Here is an 11059-nt window from a genome sequence, read left to right as displayed (position 1 = left end):
GAGCGGCGGGGCGACTCCCAAGAATTCCCTTTCCCAACTGAGCCCCGGCGTGAGCCAACGCCGGGAGGGAGGAGGGAGAACAGACGACACCCTGCGGCCCGCGGCCCGGGGGCAGGAGGGCGGCCGCCCGCGCGCCCCCGCAGCTCCTTCCGGTGCCGCGCCGGAAGGGGCGGGGCCGCCGGCGCAGCTCGCTTCCGGGGCGGGGCCTCCCGCGCCTGCGCAGCTCGCTTCCGGGGCGTCGCCAGCCCGCGCTCCGGGGGTGCACGTGGACTGGCGCTGGGCTGCGAGGGGCGTCCGCGCCGCACCCCGCTCTGGGTGAGCCGAGGCCCGGGAAGGGCCGCGGGAGCTCGGGGGACGTGCGGGGCTGGGCTGGGCCCGGGGAGGGCGCCGGGGCGCGGGGCTGCAGGGGCTTCGGTGTCTTTTCGCGGGGCCTCTCCGGCACGCGCGACGCCGCCTCCCCCCGTTTCCTTGTCCTCAGTACCATGGGGCGCAAGTTGGACCCAACGAAGAAGGAGAAGCGCGGGCCGGGCCGAAAGGCCCGAAAGCAAAAGGGTGCTGAGACTGAACTCGTCAGGTTCTTACCTGCAGGTGAGGGTCGTAGCCCCTGATCCGGCTTCTGAGCTCGTCTCCCCTTTTTCGTCTACGCGTTCACCTTCTGTCCAGGAGGATCCTTTTTGTATTAGCTACTGGGAAATAAGGAGGCATCGTCACCGGTGTCTAGGAGGGAGGGAAAGTGCAGCAGCGACCCGCGTACGCACGCCAGGGGGGGGTGTTCAGAGAGAGAGAGTCATTTCACGCCGAATTTAGAGAGTTTTTAAGGAGAGTTTTGAAAAATGAGTAACATTGTACCAGGTGAGAGCCTGGTGGGCAGGGGACCGGCCAGTGGCTGAATTTGCCCCGTGGACAGGATGGAAAGTTTGGGTCTGATTCCCACACAGTAGCAGTATCCTACCCGGAAGACTGATGGAAAAGACAGCTGCACGGGGAGTCGGTATTGAGTGTGGGATAAAAGACTCCAGAGGTGTGAGAGACTGAGGGGGACTGGGGAAGGGGGGGCGAAGTCTAAAAGACTCCAACAGTTGAAATGCTAAGAATGTATACAAAATTACCAATTCCGATCTCAAAGATATGCGGGGGAGGGGGGCACCAAGAGCTTTGTGCATGTATTTTTCTGACATATTGTACCCCGATTTGATGTAAAATTATAATGCATGGAATTTAAAAAAAAAGAGATGCAGATGTAATATATAGAAGTATGAGCAGCCGGTCCCGCTTGGGAGGCGGAGACAGGAGGATCACGCAGGTTGGAAGCCAGATGCGCTGGCTTAAGAGACCCTGTTTCCAAAAATAAAAAAGTATAAAATAGATCTCGGAGTGTAGCCCGGAGGTAGAAGGGCTTCCAGGAACCCCAGTACCACCAAAAAAAGAAAGAAAGAAAGAAAGAAAGAAAGAAAGAAAGAAAGAAAGTGCAAATTCGAGGCACTACCCCTGAACTCTTTGGGCATGCGATGTCAGTTCATCTTAAGAGTCCTATAAAAGAGGCACTGTATGGAGGTCGTGGTGAAACACATGCACTTTACCACTGAGCCCCAGGCCTCTTCTACCTTTAATCACTATATTAATTCTTCCTGCTTTTATTTTGGTTCCCATTGGCCTTTCCTATAAATAACCTGTTTTACCTTTTTTTCAAAAATAGCTGATGATGAAAATTCCAAGAGGCTGTCTAGTCGTGCTCGAAAGAGGTAAGTGTGGATGTTGAGACTTAATTAAATTGATGCTGCCTTAGCACATGGGAGAGGTCAAGGGAGAGGACTAATTGTAAACTGCTACATTTCCCTGTGATGGGAGGTGGCAGAGCCTAGAGGTGGGTTCCCGTTTCTTTTCTTATATCTTTTCAGGGCAGCCAAGAGGAGGTTGGGGTCTGTTGAAGCCCCTAAGACAAATAAGTCTGGGGCCAAACCATTGCCTGGAAAGCTACCAGAAGGTCAGTGAAAATGGGAGTGGGGAGCTGCACTTGGGTCTTGTGGGTCGCTGAGCATCTCTAGAATGAAGGGTATGGCCAAAAGACAGTCTTAGTGGTAAAAAGTATGTCTCCAGGCGTGTGAGGTAGAGGAGCATAGCGGCCATTAGTCCAGGATTCTTTAAACCCTTGGGGATCGTTGCAGGAGTGGTCCAGACTTCTGATAAGAAGGGAGCCCAGCCCTCAGTTAACACTGCTCGAGGCAAGAAGCGCCCAGCACCAGCACCAACCCATCGGAGTGATGATGAAGAGGAGGAGGAGGAGGAGGGAGACTCTGAAGAAGAGGGCGTGGCGACCCCGGAGGATGTCTGGGGCTCTGAGGACAGTGATGCCGATATGGTAGATGACTATGGAGCGGACTCCGACTCGGATGACGGAGGTGAAACGGTGAGAGTCTGCTCCCTGTTGTTCAGAAAGGGATCTTTACATCTGTTTCTTCCCATGCTTGGTGGGTGGTGCTGCGGATTGAGCCGAGGGGCATTCTGCCTCCAAGATACACCCCCTGCCCTTTCTGCTTTTTATTTTGGATTAGGGTCTCACTGAATTGCTGAGGCTGACCTTGAACCTGCCACCCTCCTGTCTCAGCCTCCCGAGTACTGGGGTTACAGGTGCGCACCCCCAAGCCCAGCTTCTTTCCGGATCCTTGAGACTGTTCCACAGTGACAGGGTCTCAGGCGTGAAGGGATTCCAGTGGCCCATCACCGTCTCTACTGTCTTACACTCTATCTCAGCACATGCACAAGTTGGAAAGAGCTACAGGAAAGAGTTTTTTTTATGTTTGTGGTGCTAGGTGTTGAACCCAGGGCATTCTACCCCCGAGCCATCCTCCTTGCCATACTCATATATTTGCCTATTTATTTTGGTACCAGACATTGAACCCAGGAGCATTCTATCTCTGAGTACACACCAGCCTTATTTTTTATTTGGAAACTAGGTCTCATTAAGTGGCGGGGGCTAGTCTCGAACTTACCATCTTCCTGTCTTAGCTTTCTAAATTCTGGGATTACAGGTATGCGCCACCACACCTAGCACTTGGCTCCTATTTTATTTTTTTTATTTTAATTTTTGCGATCTGGGGATGGAACCCAGGGGCATTCTACCTCCGGGCTACACCCTCAGCCACATATATATATATATATATATATATATATATTAATTCTTTATTTAAAATGGGGTCTCACTGAGTTGCAAAGGGCCTCACTTAAGTAGCTATGGCTGTCCGCGAACCGCGATCCTCCTGTCTCAAATGCTGGGATTACAAGCATGCATCACTACTCCCGGTTCCTGGCTCCTATTTTATATTGAAAAATATAAAGGTTTCACTGAGTTGCCAAGGCTGGCCTCAAACCTTCTATTCTTCTGTCTCAGTCTCTCAAGTGCTGGAATTACAGGTGTGTGCAACCATGCCTGATGAACAGAACATTTTAAAGAGATGTTTGTGTTCCTCACTGATAGGAGTAGGCATGTGTAAACAGTTGTGGGTTTTTTTTGTTGTTGTATGTGTTTTGGTGGTACTGGGATGGAACCTAGGGCCATTCTACCTTCGAGCTATACTCCCAGCCCTATTTTTTAGTCTTTTGTTTTTTGAGACGGGATCTTACCAAATTGCGAAGGGCCTAAGTAGCTGAGGCTGGCTCTCCACTAACTGAGATCCTCCGGTCTCTGCCTCCTGAATGCTGGGATTACAAGCCTGCATGCGCCACCATGCCTGACGTGTGTAAACACTTTTTATAAATCAGTTGTTATCTGAGAACTTTACAAAGTTTCTGTAAGCCAGGCGTGGTGGCGCACGCTTGTAATCCCCGCGCTTGGGAGGCGGAGACAGGAGGATCGCGCAGGTTCGAAGCCAGCTGCTTGCTCTGGCTTAAGAGACCCTGTTTCCAAATAAAAATATAAAAATAGGTCTGGGAGTGTAGCCCGGAGGCAGAAGGGCTTCCAGGAACCCAGTACCACCAAAAAAAAAAAAAAAAAAAACCAAAAAACTTTTATTGGCTAGTACCAACAAAAAAATAAAAATTAAAAAAAAAAATAAAAAGTTTCTGTAATTCTAGGCTGGGCACAGTGGTGTATCCTCTTTCAAAATAAAGAATAAAGCCAGGTGTGATGGCGCACACTTGTAATCCCAGCACTTGGGAGCCTGAGACAGGAGGATTGCGCAGGTTCAAAGCCAGCCTCAGCTACTGAGTGAGGCTTTCAGCAATTTAGTGAGACCCTGTTTCCAAATAAAGTATAAAATATATCTGGGAGTATAGCCCAGAGGTAGAAAAGCCCCTGGGTTCCACCTTCAGTAACACACACACACACACACACACACACACACACACACACACAGAATAAAAAAATAGGGTTAAGGGTTTAGCTCAGAGATAGAATGCCCCTGAGATCCATTCCTGGTACTGCAAAAAAATAAAAATTATGGGATTTTGGGTCAGAGGTAGAACTCCCCTGGATTCAATCCCCAGTACCACAGAATTAAAAACAAACTTGTTTTTTAGCGCCCGCATTTGCTTCTGAGAGCATTTCGTGTTCACAGTTAGGGAACAGTCAGTTACAGGGACAAGGTTGGACTGGGGACGCGCAGGGGAGCCTGCCGCTGTTACTAGCCGCTTGTCTCCCTCTTCAGTTGCTGCCCATTGAGAGAGCGGCCTTGAAGCAGAAGGCCCAGGAAGCTGCTAATGGGTGAGTTTTGGGAACGGTTAGGATGGAGCATAGGCAACAGCTGGGGTGGAGGCGGCCGCGAGGAAGGAGGTGTCTGTTTTGGTGTGTGAATCACTGTTTCTGGACCTGTTTCTAGGGGCCAGTGGAGTGAGGAGGAGACTGAGGAAGAGGAGGAGGAGGAGGTGTCCCCCGAACCAGGCACTAGAAAGGAGGGTGAGGCAGACGGGGGCCTGCAGATCAACGTGGATGAGGAGGAGCCCTTTGTGCTGCCCCCTGCTGGGGAGATGGAGCCGGATATCCTTCCAGCGCAGGGTGAGGGTAGGAGGAGGGCGCGTGGGCAGAGGGGCTTCCCATCCCCAGGACTTCACCACGCAGTTCCTTAACGGGCCCACATGCCCAGGCTCCAGACCTGCAGCGAGTTCACAAGCGGATCCAGGACATAGTGGGAGTGCTGCGGGACTTTGGGGCTCAGCGGGAAGAAGGTCGGTCTCGTGCTGAGTACCTGAGTCGGCTTCAGAAGGACCTGGCCACTTACTACTCCTATGGAGACTTCCTGCTGAGCAAGCTCATGGAGCTCTTCCCTCTGTCCGAGGTACTGAGCCGCCAGGCTGGGGCCTGTCCGTGTCCTGTCTTCCTGCTTGGTGTGGAGAAGACATTAGCCTCGCGCTCTTGGTCTGAGTCTTGGCTGGCCTGGCTTATGTTGCTCTCTCTTCTCAGCTGATAGAGTTCTTAGAAGCTAACGAGGTGCCTCGACCCATCACCCTCCGGACCAATACCTTGAAAACCCGGCGCCGAGACCTTGCTCAGGTGCGGGGTTGGTGTTGAGTTTGTGCATTTTGGGGAGAGGCTCGGTTTATGCTAACTGGGGGATTGCCCTGTCCCACCCTGGGGCTGGGTTTTAGACCTGAGTCTATCTTGGTATAAGCGTGGTCCTAGGAGGCAAACCTAGAGAGGCCTGCGTGTCTGGAAGGGAAATCCATCCTTCCAACCTCTGCTCCATAGACAGCTACATCAGGGTAAACTGCTTCCCTCTGAGGACGCTGGAGGAAGATCACTTTGAGAAGTGGAGGAAGCCTATCCCTGTACTGAGAAAGATGCAGCACAGCTGTGTCCTCCACCCGGCGCTGGGGTAAATCCAGGGCGCTGTCCTGAGCTGCACCCCAGCCTTCTTTAGAACTCTGAGACGGTCTCGCTTGGTTGCCCAGGCTAGCCTTGAATTGTGATCCTCTTGTCTCAGCCTCCCAAATAGCTAATAAATGAATAAAATAAAAATAAATAAGCTCATTTCTGAGGAGACAGGGATCTCAGATTAAAGACTCTTGTTCCTAAATTAGCATCTTGGTCTGGTGTATTTTGTGTTTTCTGATAGAAGGACAACCCCATAATTCACTAATATGCGATAACCAGCAGCATTGAATTCTGGGATGGGAGGGGCGACGCCTCCCATCAGAGTCTAGCCAGGGGTGGTGACGCACACTTGTAATATCAGTACTTGGGAGGCTGAGACAGGATTGCAGATTTGAGGCCAGTGTGTGTGGTAATTTAGACCCTGTTTCAAAATTTAAAAAATGAAATGGGCTGGGAGTGTAGCTTAATGGTGGAACATCCTTGGGTTCAATCACCTGTACCACAAAAAAAAAAAAAACAGATAAAATCAGAGTCCATTTCTAGGAAGTGAAAGAAAAAGAGGAAAAGGAGGTACTGTTGTGCTCCATTGGGAGAGAGTTCAGACCTTGAGGTAGGAGCCCAAGGTTAAGATAGAAGGGCGGGGCTGGGCACGGAGCGCGGCGGTAGAGTACTTGTCCAGCAGGTGCAAGATCCTGAGCGGACACACAGCTCTGGACAAAAAGAAAATAAGAAACAGTGGCCTCCTGGGTGGGTGGAGTGGGAGGATCTACCTAGCGAGTCCTTGTTGGCTCTCTGGAGCCCGTTGGAGCTGCTGGGCCGTGGGTCTGCTGGTGGGACCAGTTGTTCGTGCTTGTTTTCTGAGTAGGGGCCTGTGAAGTCTTAGCCTCTTCATCTTTCTTATCTTCAGGCTCTAATCAATCGTGGGGTTAACCTGGATCCCTTAGGCAAATGGTCAAAAACGGGACTGGTGATATATGATTCTTCAGTGCCCATTGGTAAGTGTCCCCTGCCAGTGGCCCTTCTGTCCTTGTCCATGTCCCGGCACGTCACAGGTGGTTTCTCCCCCACAGGTGCGACTCCTGAGTACCTGGCGGGGCACTACATGCTGCAGGGAGCCTCCAGCATGTTGCCCGTCATGGCCTTGGCGCCCCAGGAGCACGAGCGGATCCTGGACATGTGTTGTGCCCCTGGAGGAAAGACCAGCTACATAGGTATGCGACGGGCGGGCTGGGCTTTGTGAGGCTCTTGGCTCTTGAGGGTAGACAGAATAGGTGACTCCCTGCCTGGGAACTCGGGGTAGGGACAGCGAGCACAGAGGTGAGGAGGAGTGGTTTCTGGAGTTGGCCTGGGCTCCCGTGCCAGCTTTGCTAGTGGCTCCCAGGACACTCTACCTCTGAGCTATGTCCCCAGTCCTGCTTTTATTTTGTTTTGAAACGGTATTTCTTGCTAGGTTACTGAGGTTGTTCCTGAACCTGAGATCCCCCAAGCTGGGCTGGGCCTGGTGACATGCACTTATAATCCCTGTGCTTGGGAGGCTGAGACAGGAGGAATCCGCACAGGTTCAAAGCCAGCCTCAGCTACTTAGTGAGGCCCTATTTCCAAATAAAGTATAAAATAGGTCTGGAACTATAGCCCGGAGGTAGAAAGCCCCTGGGTTCCACCCCCAGTACCACACAAACAAAAAATTATATATATATGCAAAACTGGGCATGGTAGTGTACACTTGTAATCCCAGTACTTGGGGGGCTTGAAGGTTCAAGGCCAGCCGCAGCAACTTAGCGAAGCCCTCTATAACTTAGCAAGACCCTGTTTAAAAATAAAAAAGGTTGAGCCGGGCATGGTGGTGCATGGTTGTAATCCCAGTACTTGGGAGGCTGAGACAGGAGCATCCAGGTTCACGCCCAGTCTCAGCTATTTAGTGAGGCCCTCTGCAACTTAGTGAGACCTTGTTTCAAAATAAAGAATAAGCCAGGCATGGTAGCACACGCTTGTAATCCCAGCATTCGGGAGGCTGAGATAGGATTGCAGTTTGTGGCCAGCCTCAGCTACTTAGTGAGGCTCTTTCCAACTCTGTGAGACTCTGTTTCATACATAGTAAAGAATAAAAAAATAGGGCTGGGGGTGTATTCAGAGGTAGAATGCCCCTGGGTTCTATCCCCAGTACTGCAAAAAATAAAAAAATTGGTTTGGGGGTGTAGCTAAGAAGGTAGAATGTCCCTGAGGACATCTACCTCTAGTATCCCTAGTACCGCACACAAAAAAAATTAAAAATGAAAGGGTTGGGGCTATAGCTCAGAGGGAAAATGCCCCTGGCTTCAATCTCCAATACCACACACAAACAAACCAAAAAACAATAAAATTTATCGTAAACTGGGGTAATACTGTTCTTGGGTTGCTAGAGTTTAGACGTCCTTGGAGATGTTTAATATGTACTAAGCTAAAACCATTTGAATAAGCTGTTGCCACTTAACAAGCAAAAAAGTCTGTAGGGCCAGAAAAACCTTAAGTAAAAATGGAAAAGCAAGCAGGGCATGGTGGAGCATGCCTGTAATCCCAGCACTGGGAAGTTAGGCAGGATCACAAGTGAGGCCTTCCCAACTTAGTGAGCTCTATTTAAAAAAAATAGGACTGTGGGTGCTGCTCAGAGATAGAATACCCCTGGGTTCAGTTCCCAGTAAAACACGCACCTGCAGGCACGCATGCGCACACGCACACTGGCAGGCTGGCCCATCGGCGGGCCAGCACGGGCCAGGTAGACCTGTACTAAGGTGGTGGAGAGTGGAGTTTGCCTTGGAGCGACGAGACCTCACCTGTGGCTTCCAAGGCTGGCGGGTGCTGTGTACTTACTGAGGCAGAGCAGGAGCTGGCTGCTTAGCATGGGGCCTTCCTTCCTGTAGCTCAGCTCATGAAGAACACAGGTGTGATCCTTGCCAATGACGCCAATGCTGAGCGGCTGAAGAGTGTTGTGGGCAATCTGCACCGGCTGGGAGTCACCAACACCATCATCAGCCACTACGACGGGCGCCAGTTCCCCAAGGTGGGGCTCTCCCTCTGTCTGCTTGAGGGTTACCTTCCTCTTCCTGCCAGAATGTTTAGACTTTCCTCTAGGAGAAAAGGGTCCGCTGCATGTTGTAGTATAAAAATTATGACTCTGACTGTCCCCCCCCCCCCAGGTGGTCGGGGGCTTTGATCGAGTGCTGCTGGATGCTCCCTGCAGTGGCACGGGGGTCATCTCAAAGGACCCGGCTGTGAAGACCAACAAGGTGAGGATGGTGAGGGGCCAGGGCTGGAGCCAGGTCGGAGTGGCCTGGGAGGCGCCTACCGCTCCTGAGGCTGCCCTGGGAGGCGCCCTCACCCCTCGTCTCTTTGGGACAGGATGAGAAGGACATCATGCGCTGTGCTCACCTTCAGAAAGAGTTGCTTCTGAGTGCCATTGACTCTGTCAATGCCGCTTCCAAGACGGGGGGCTACCTGGTCTACTGCACCTGCTCCGTCACGGTGAGGCCTCTGCGGGCGGCAGCGGGCGGCATCCCCCAAAGGCCCTTGGTCCAGCTGTGCTGATTCCTCCTGCCGGTTCTGTCTTGTCCACTGTCCAGGTGGAAGAGAACGAGTGGGTGGTAGACTATGCCCTTAAAAAGAGGAATGTGCGGCTGGTGCCCACAGGCCTGGACTTTGGCCAGGAAGGTTTTACCCGCTTTCGAGAAAGGCGCTTCCACCCCACCCTTCGTTCCACCCGGCGCTTCTACCCTCACACCCACAATATGGACGGTTTCTTTATCGCCAAGTTCAAGAAATTCTCCAATTCTATCCCCCAGGCCCAGACAGGTACGTGATCTGCTCTTTGGCCCACGTGTCACCACCTTTGCTCTTTGTGCCACTTGGAGGCTTTGTGGGGCGACTGTGGGAGGTGGAGGACCGAGGCTTGCACAGGAGCTCCCTTTCACCCCAGCAGAGCTGTCCCTGAGCTCTGCAGCACATTTGAATGGGCTAAAGTGTTCCTGGGCCCTGCCCTAGTCCTCCAAGGACCTGCGGTGGCCTAGCACTGAGGCATTCCGGTGCACGTCGGGCATCTTTCCCTTCTTGGCCCAGGGTTGACTGACTCCTGCATCTTTGCTGCTCCAGTGTGCTCAGCATTGGGTTGCACCGGGCTCTAAGAATCAGCAGCAGCTCTCTGAGCCTGCTCCACTATTGCAGCTTGCTTTCTCAGCCATCCTGAGGAGGCTGCCTGGATCTTGAAGGGGGGTGGGGTTTCCCAGACAGGTTGAGAACTCTGCATGCTGGATATGACTCTGGGTTTAGTTGGAAGACAGAAGAGCTTCTCTAAGTACAAACTGTAGGAAGCTGGGTGTGGTGGCGCACACTTGTCATCCCAGTACTTGGGAGGCTGAGACAGGAGGCGCGCAGGGTCACAGCCAGCCTCAGCAAGCATTGAGACTCTGTTTTCAAATAAAAATAGGGCTGGGGCTTGGGTGTGTAGCTTGGAGAATGCCTCTGGTTTCGATTCCCAGTTCCATAAATAAGTAAATAAAATAAAGCCTGTTTTCTCAAACCACCTGTTTAATTTCTACCCAGGAAATTCAGAAACAGCCACCCCTACAGACCCAGACCTGCCTAACATGAAAAATCAGGTCACCCCTAAGTCTCAGGCCAGCAGCCAGCCAGCCAAGAAAGCCAAAGGGGCCGCAAAGGTGAAGCAGAAGTTGCAGAAACAGCTACATCCGAAGAGGGCCGCCTTCCAGAAGCTGAATGGCATCTCCAAGAGGGCAGACCCAGGGTCATGTGCAGCAGCTTCTGTCACAAAGGCTCAGGCTCCCCCCAGGCCCCAGGCCCAGCCCACTGGAAACACTGAAGTGGTCAGGGAACCAGAGGCATCCGGGAAGCCCAAACGGAGAGAGAGGAAATTGCAGGCCTCCAAGAAAGTTGCTTTGCGGAAGCACAACACCCCTCCCAAGGGTGTGGGTGCAGAAATACCTGCTGTGCTGTTTTCCTCTGAGACTCGGGCCATTCCAAGGCCTAAGGACAGCCATCAGCCCCTTCGGAAGGCCAAAGGGGCTGAGAAGGGAAAGCAGCAGTTACCAGAGCGGCCTTTCAAGAAAGCTGCCCTCCAGAAAGAGAATGGCGCCCCCAAGGCACCTCAGACCCCCACTGTGTCTCCCCTCAGCTCCAGCTGGCCCCCACCAGCAAAGAGGAGGAAATCTGCGTCCAGGGGCAGCAGCCAGCCGCCGCTGCCTTAAATGGACTGGGCATGCGCCC

General features: G+C 52.4%; 1 protein-coding gene across 1 annotated transcript; it reads left to right on the top strand.

The window, feature by feature from the left end:
* Positions 1-482: 482 nt before the first annotated feature.
* On the top strand, positions 483-11040 carry NOP2 (NOP2 nucleolar protein; the record flags this gene model as incomplete). The annotated part of the gene is made up of 15 exons (XM_080704971.1): positions 483-588; positions 1697-1742; positions 1899-1984; positions 2166-2407; positions 4644-4699; positions 4815-4996; positions 5086-5270; positions 5396-5485; positions 6714-6801; positions 6877-7017; positions 8704-8843; positions 8980-9069; positions 9182-9304; positions 9403-9631; positions 10379-11040. 15 exons carry the CDS (start codon positions 483-485, stop codon positions 11038-11040), a joined length of 2466 nt encoding a protein of 821 aa, XP_080561097.1.
* Between the last annotated feature and the right edge of the window lie 19 nt (positions 11041-11059).

This window comes from Muscardinus avellanarius (assembly GCF_963383645.1).
Source record: "Muscardinus avellanarius genome assembly, chromosome: 11".
NCBI classification, from domain to species: Eukaryota; Metazoa; Chordata; class Mammalia; order Rodentia; family Gliridae; genus Muscardinus; species Muscardinus avellanarius.
Note: the sequence above shows the minus strand (reverse complement) of the source record. Positions and strands in the feature narration are given on the sequence as shown.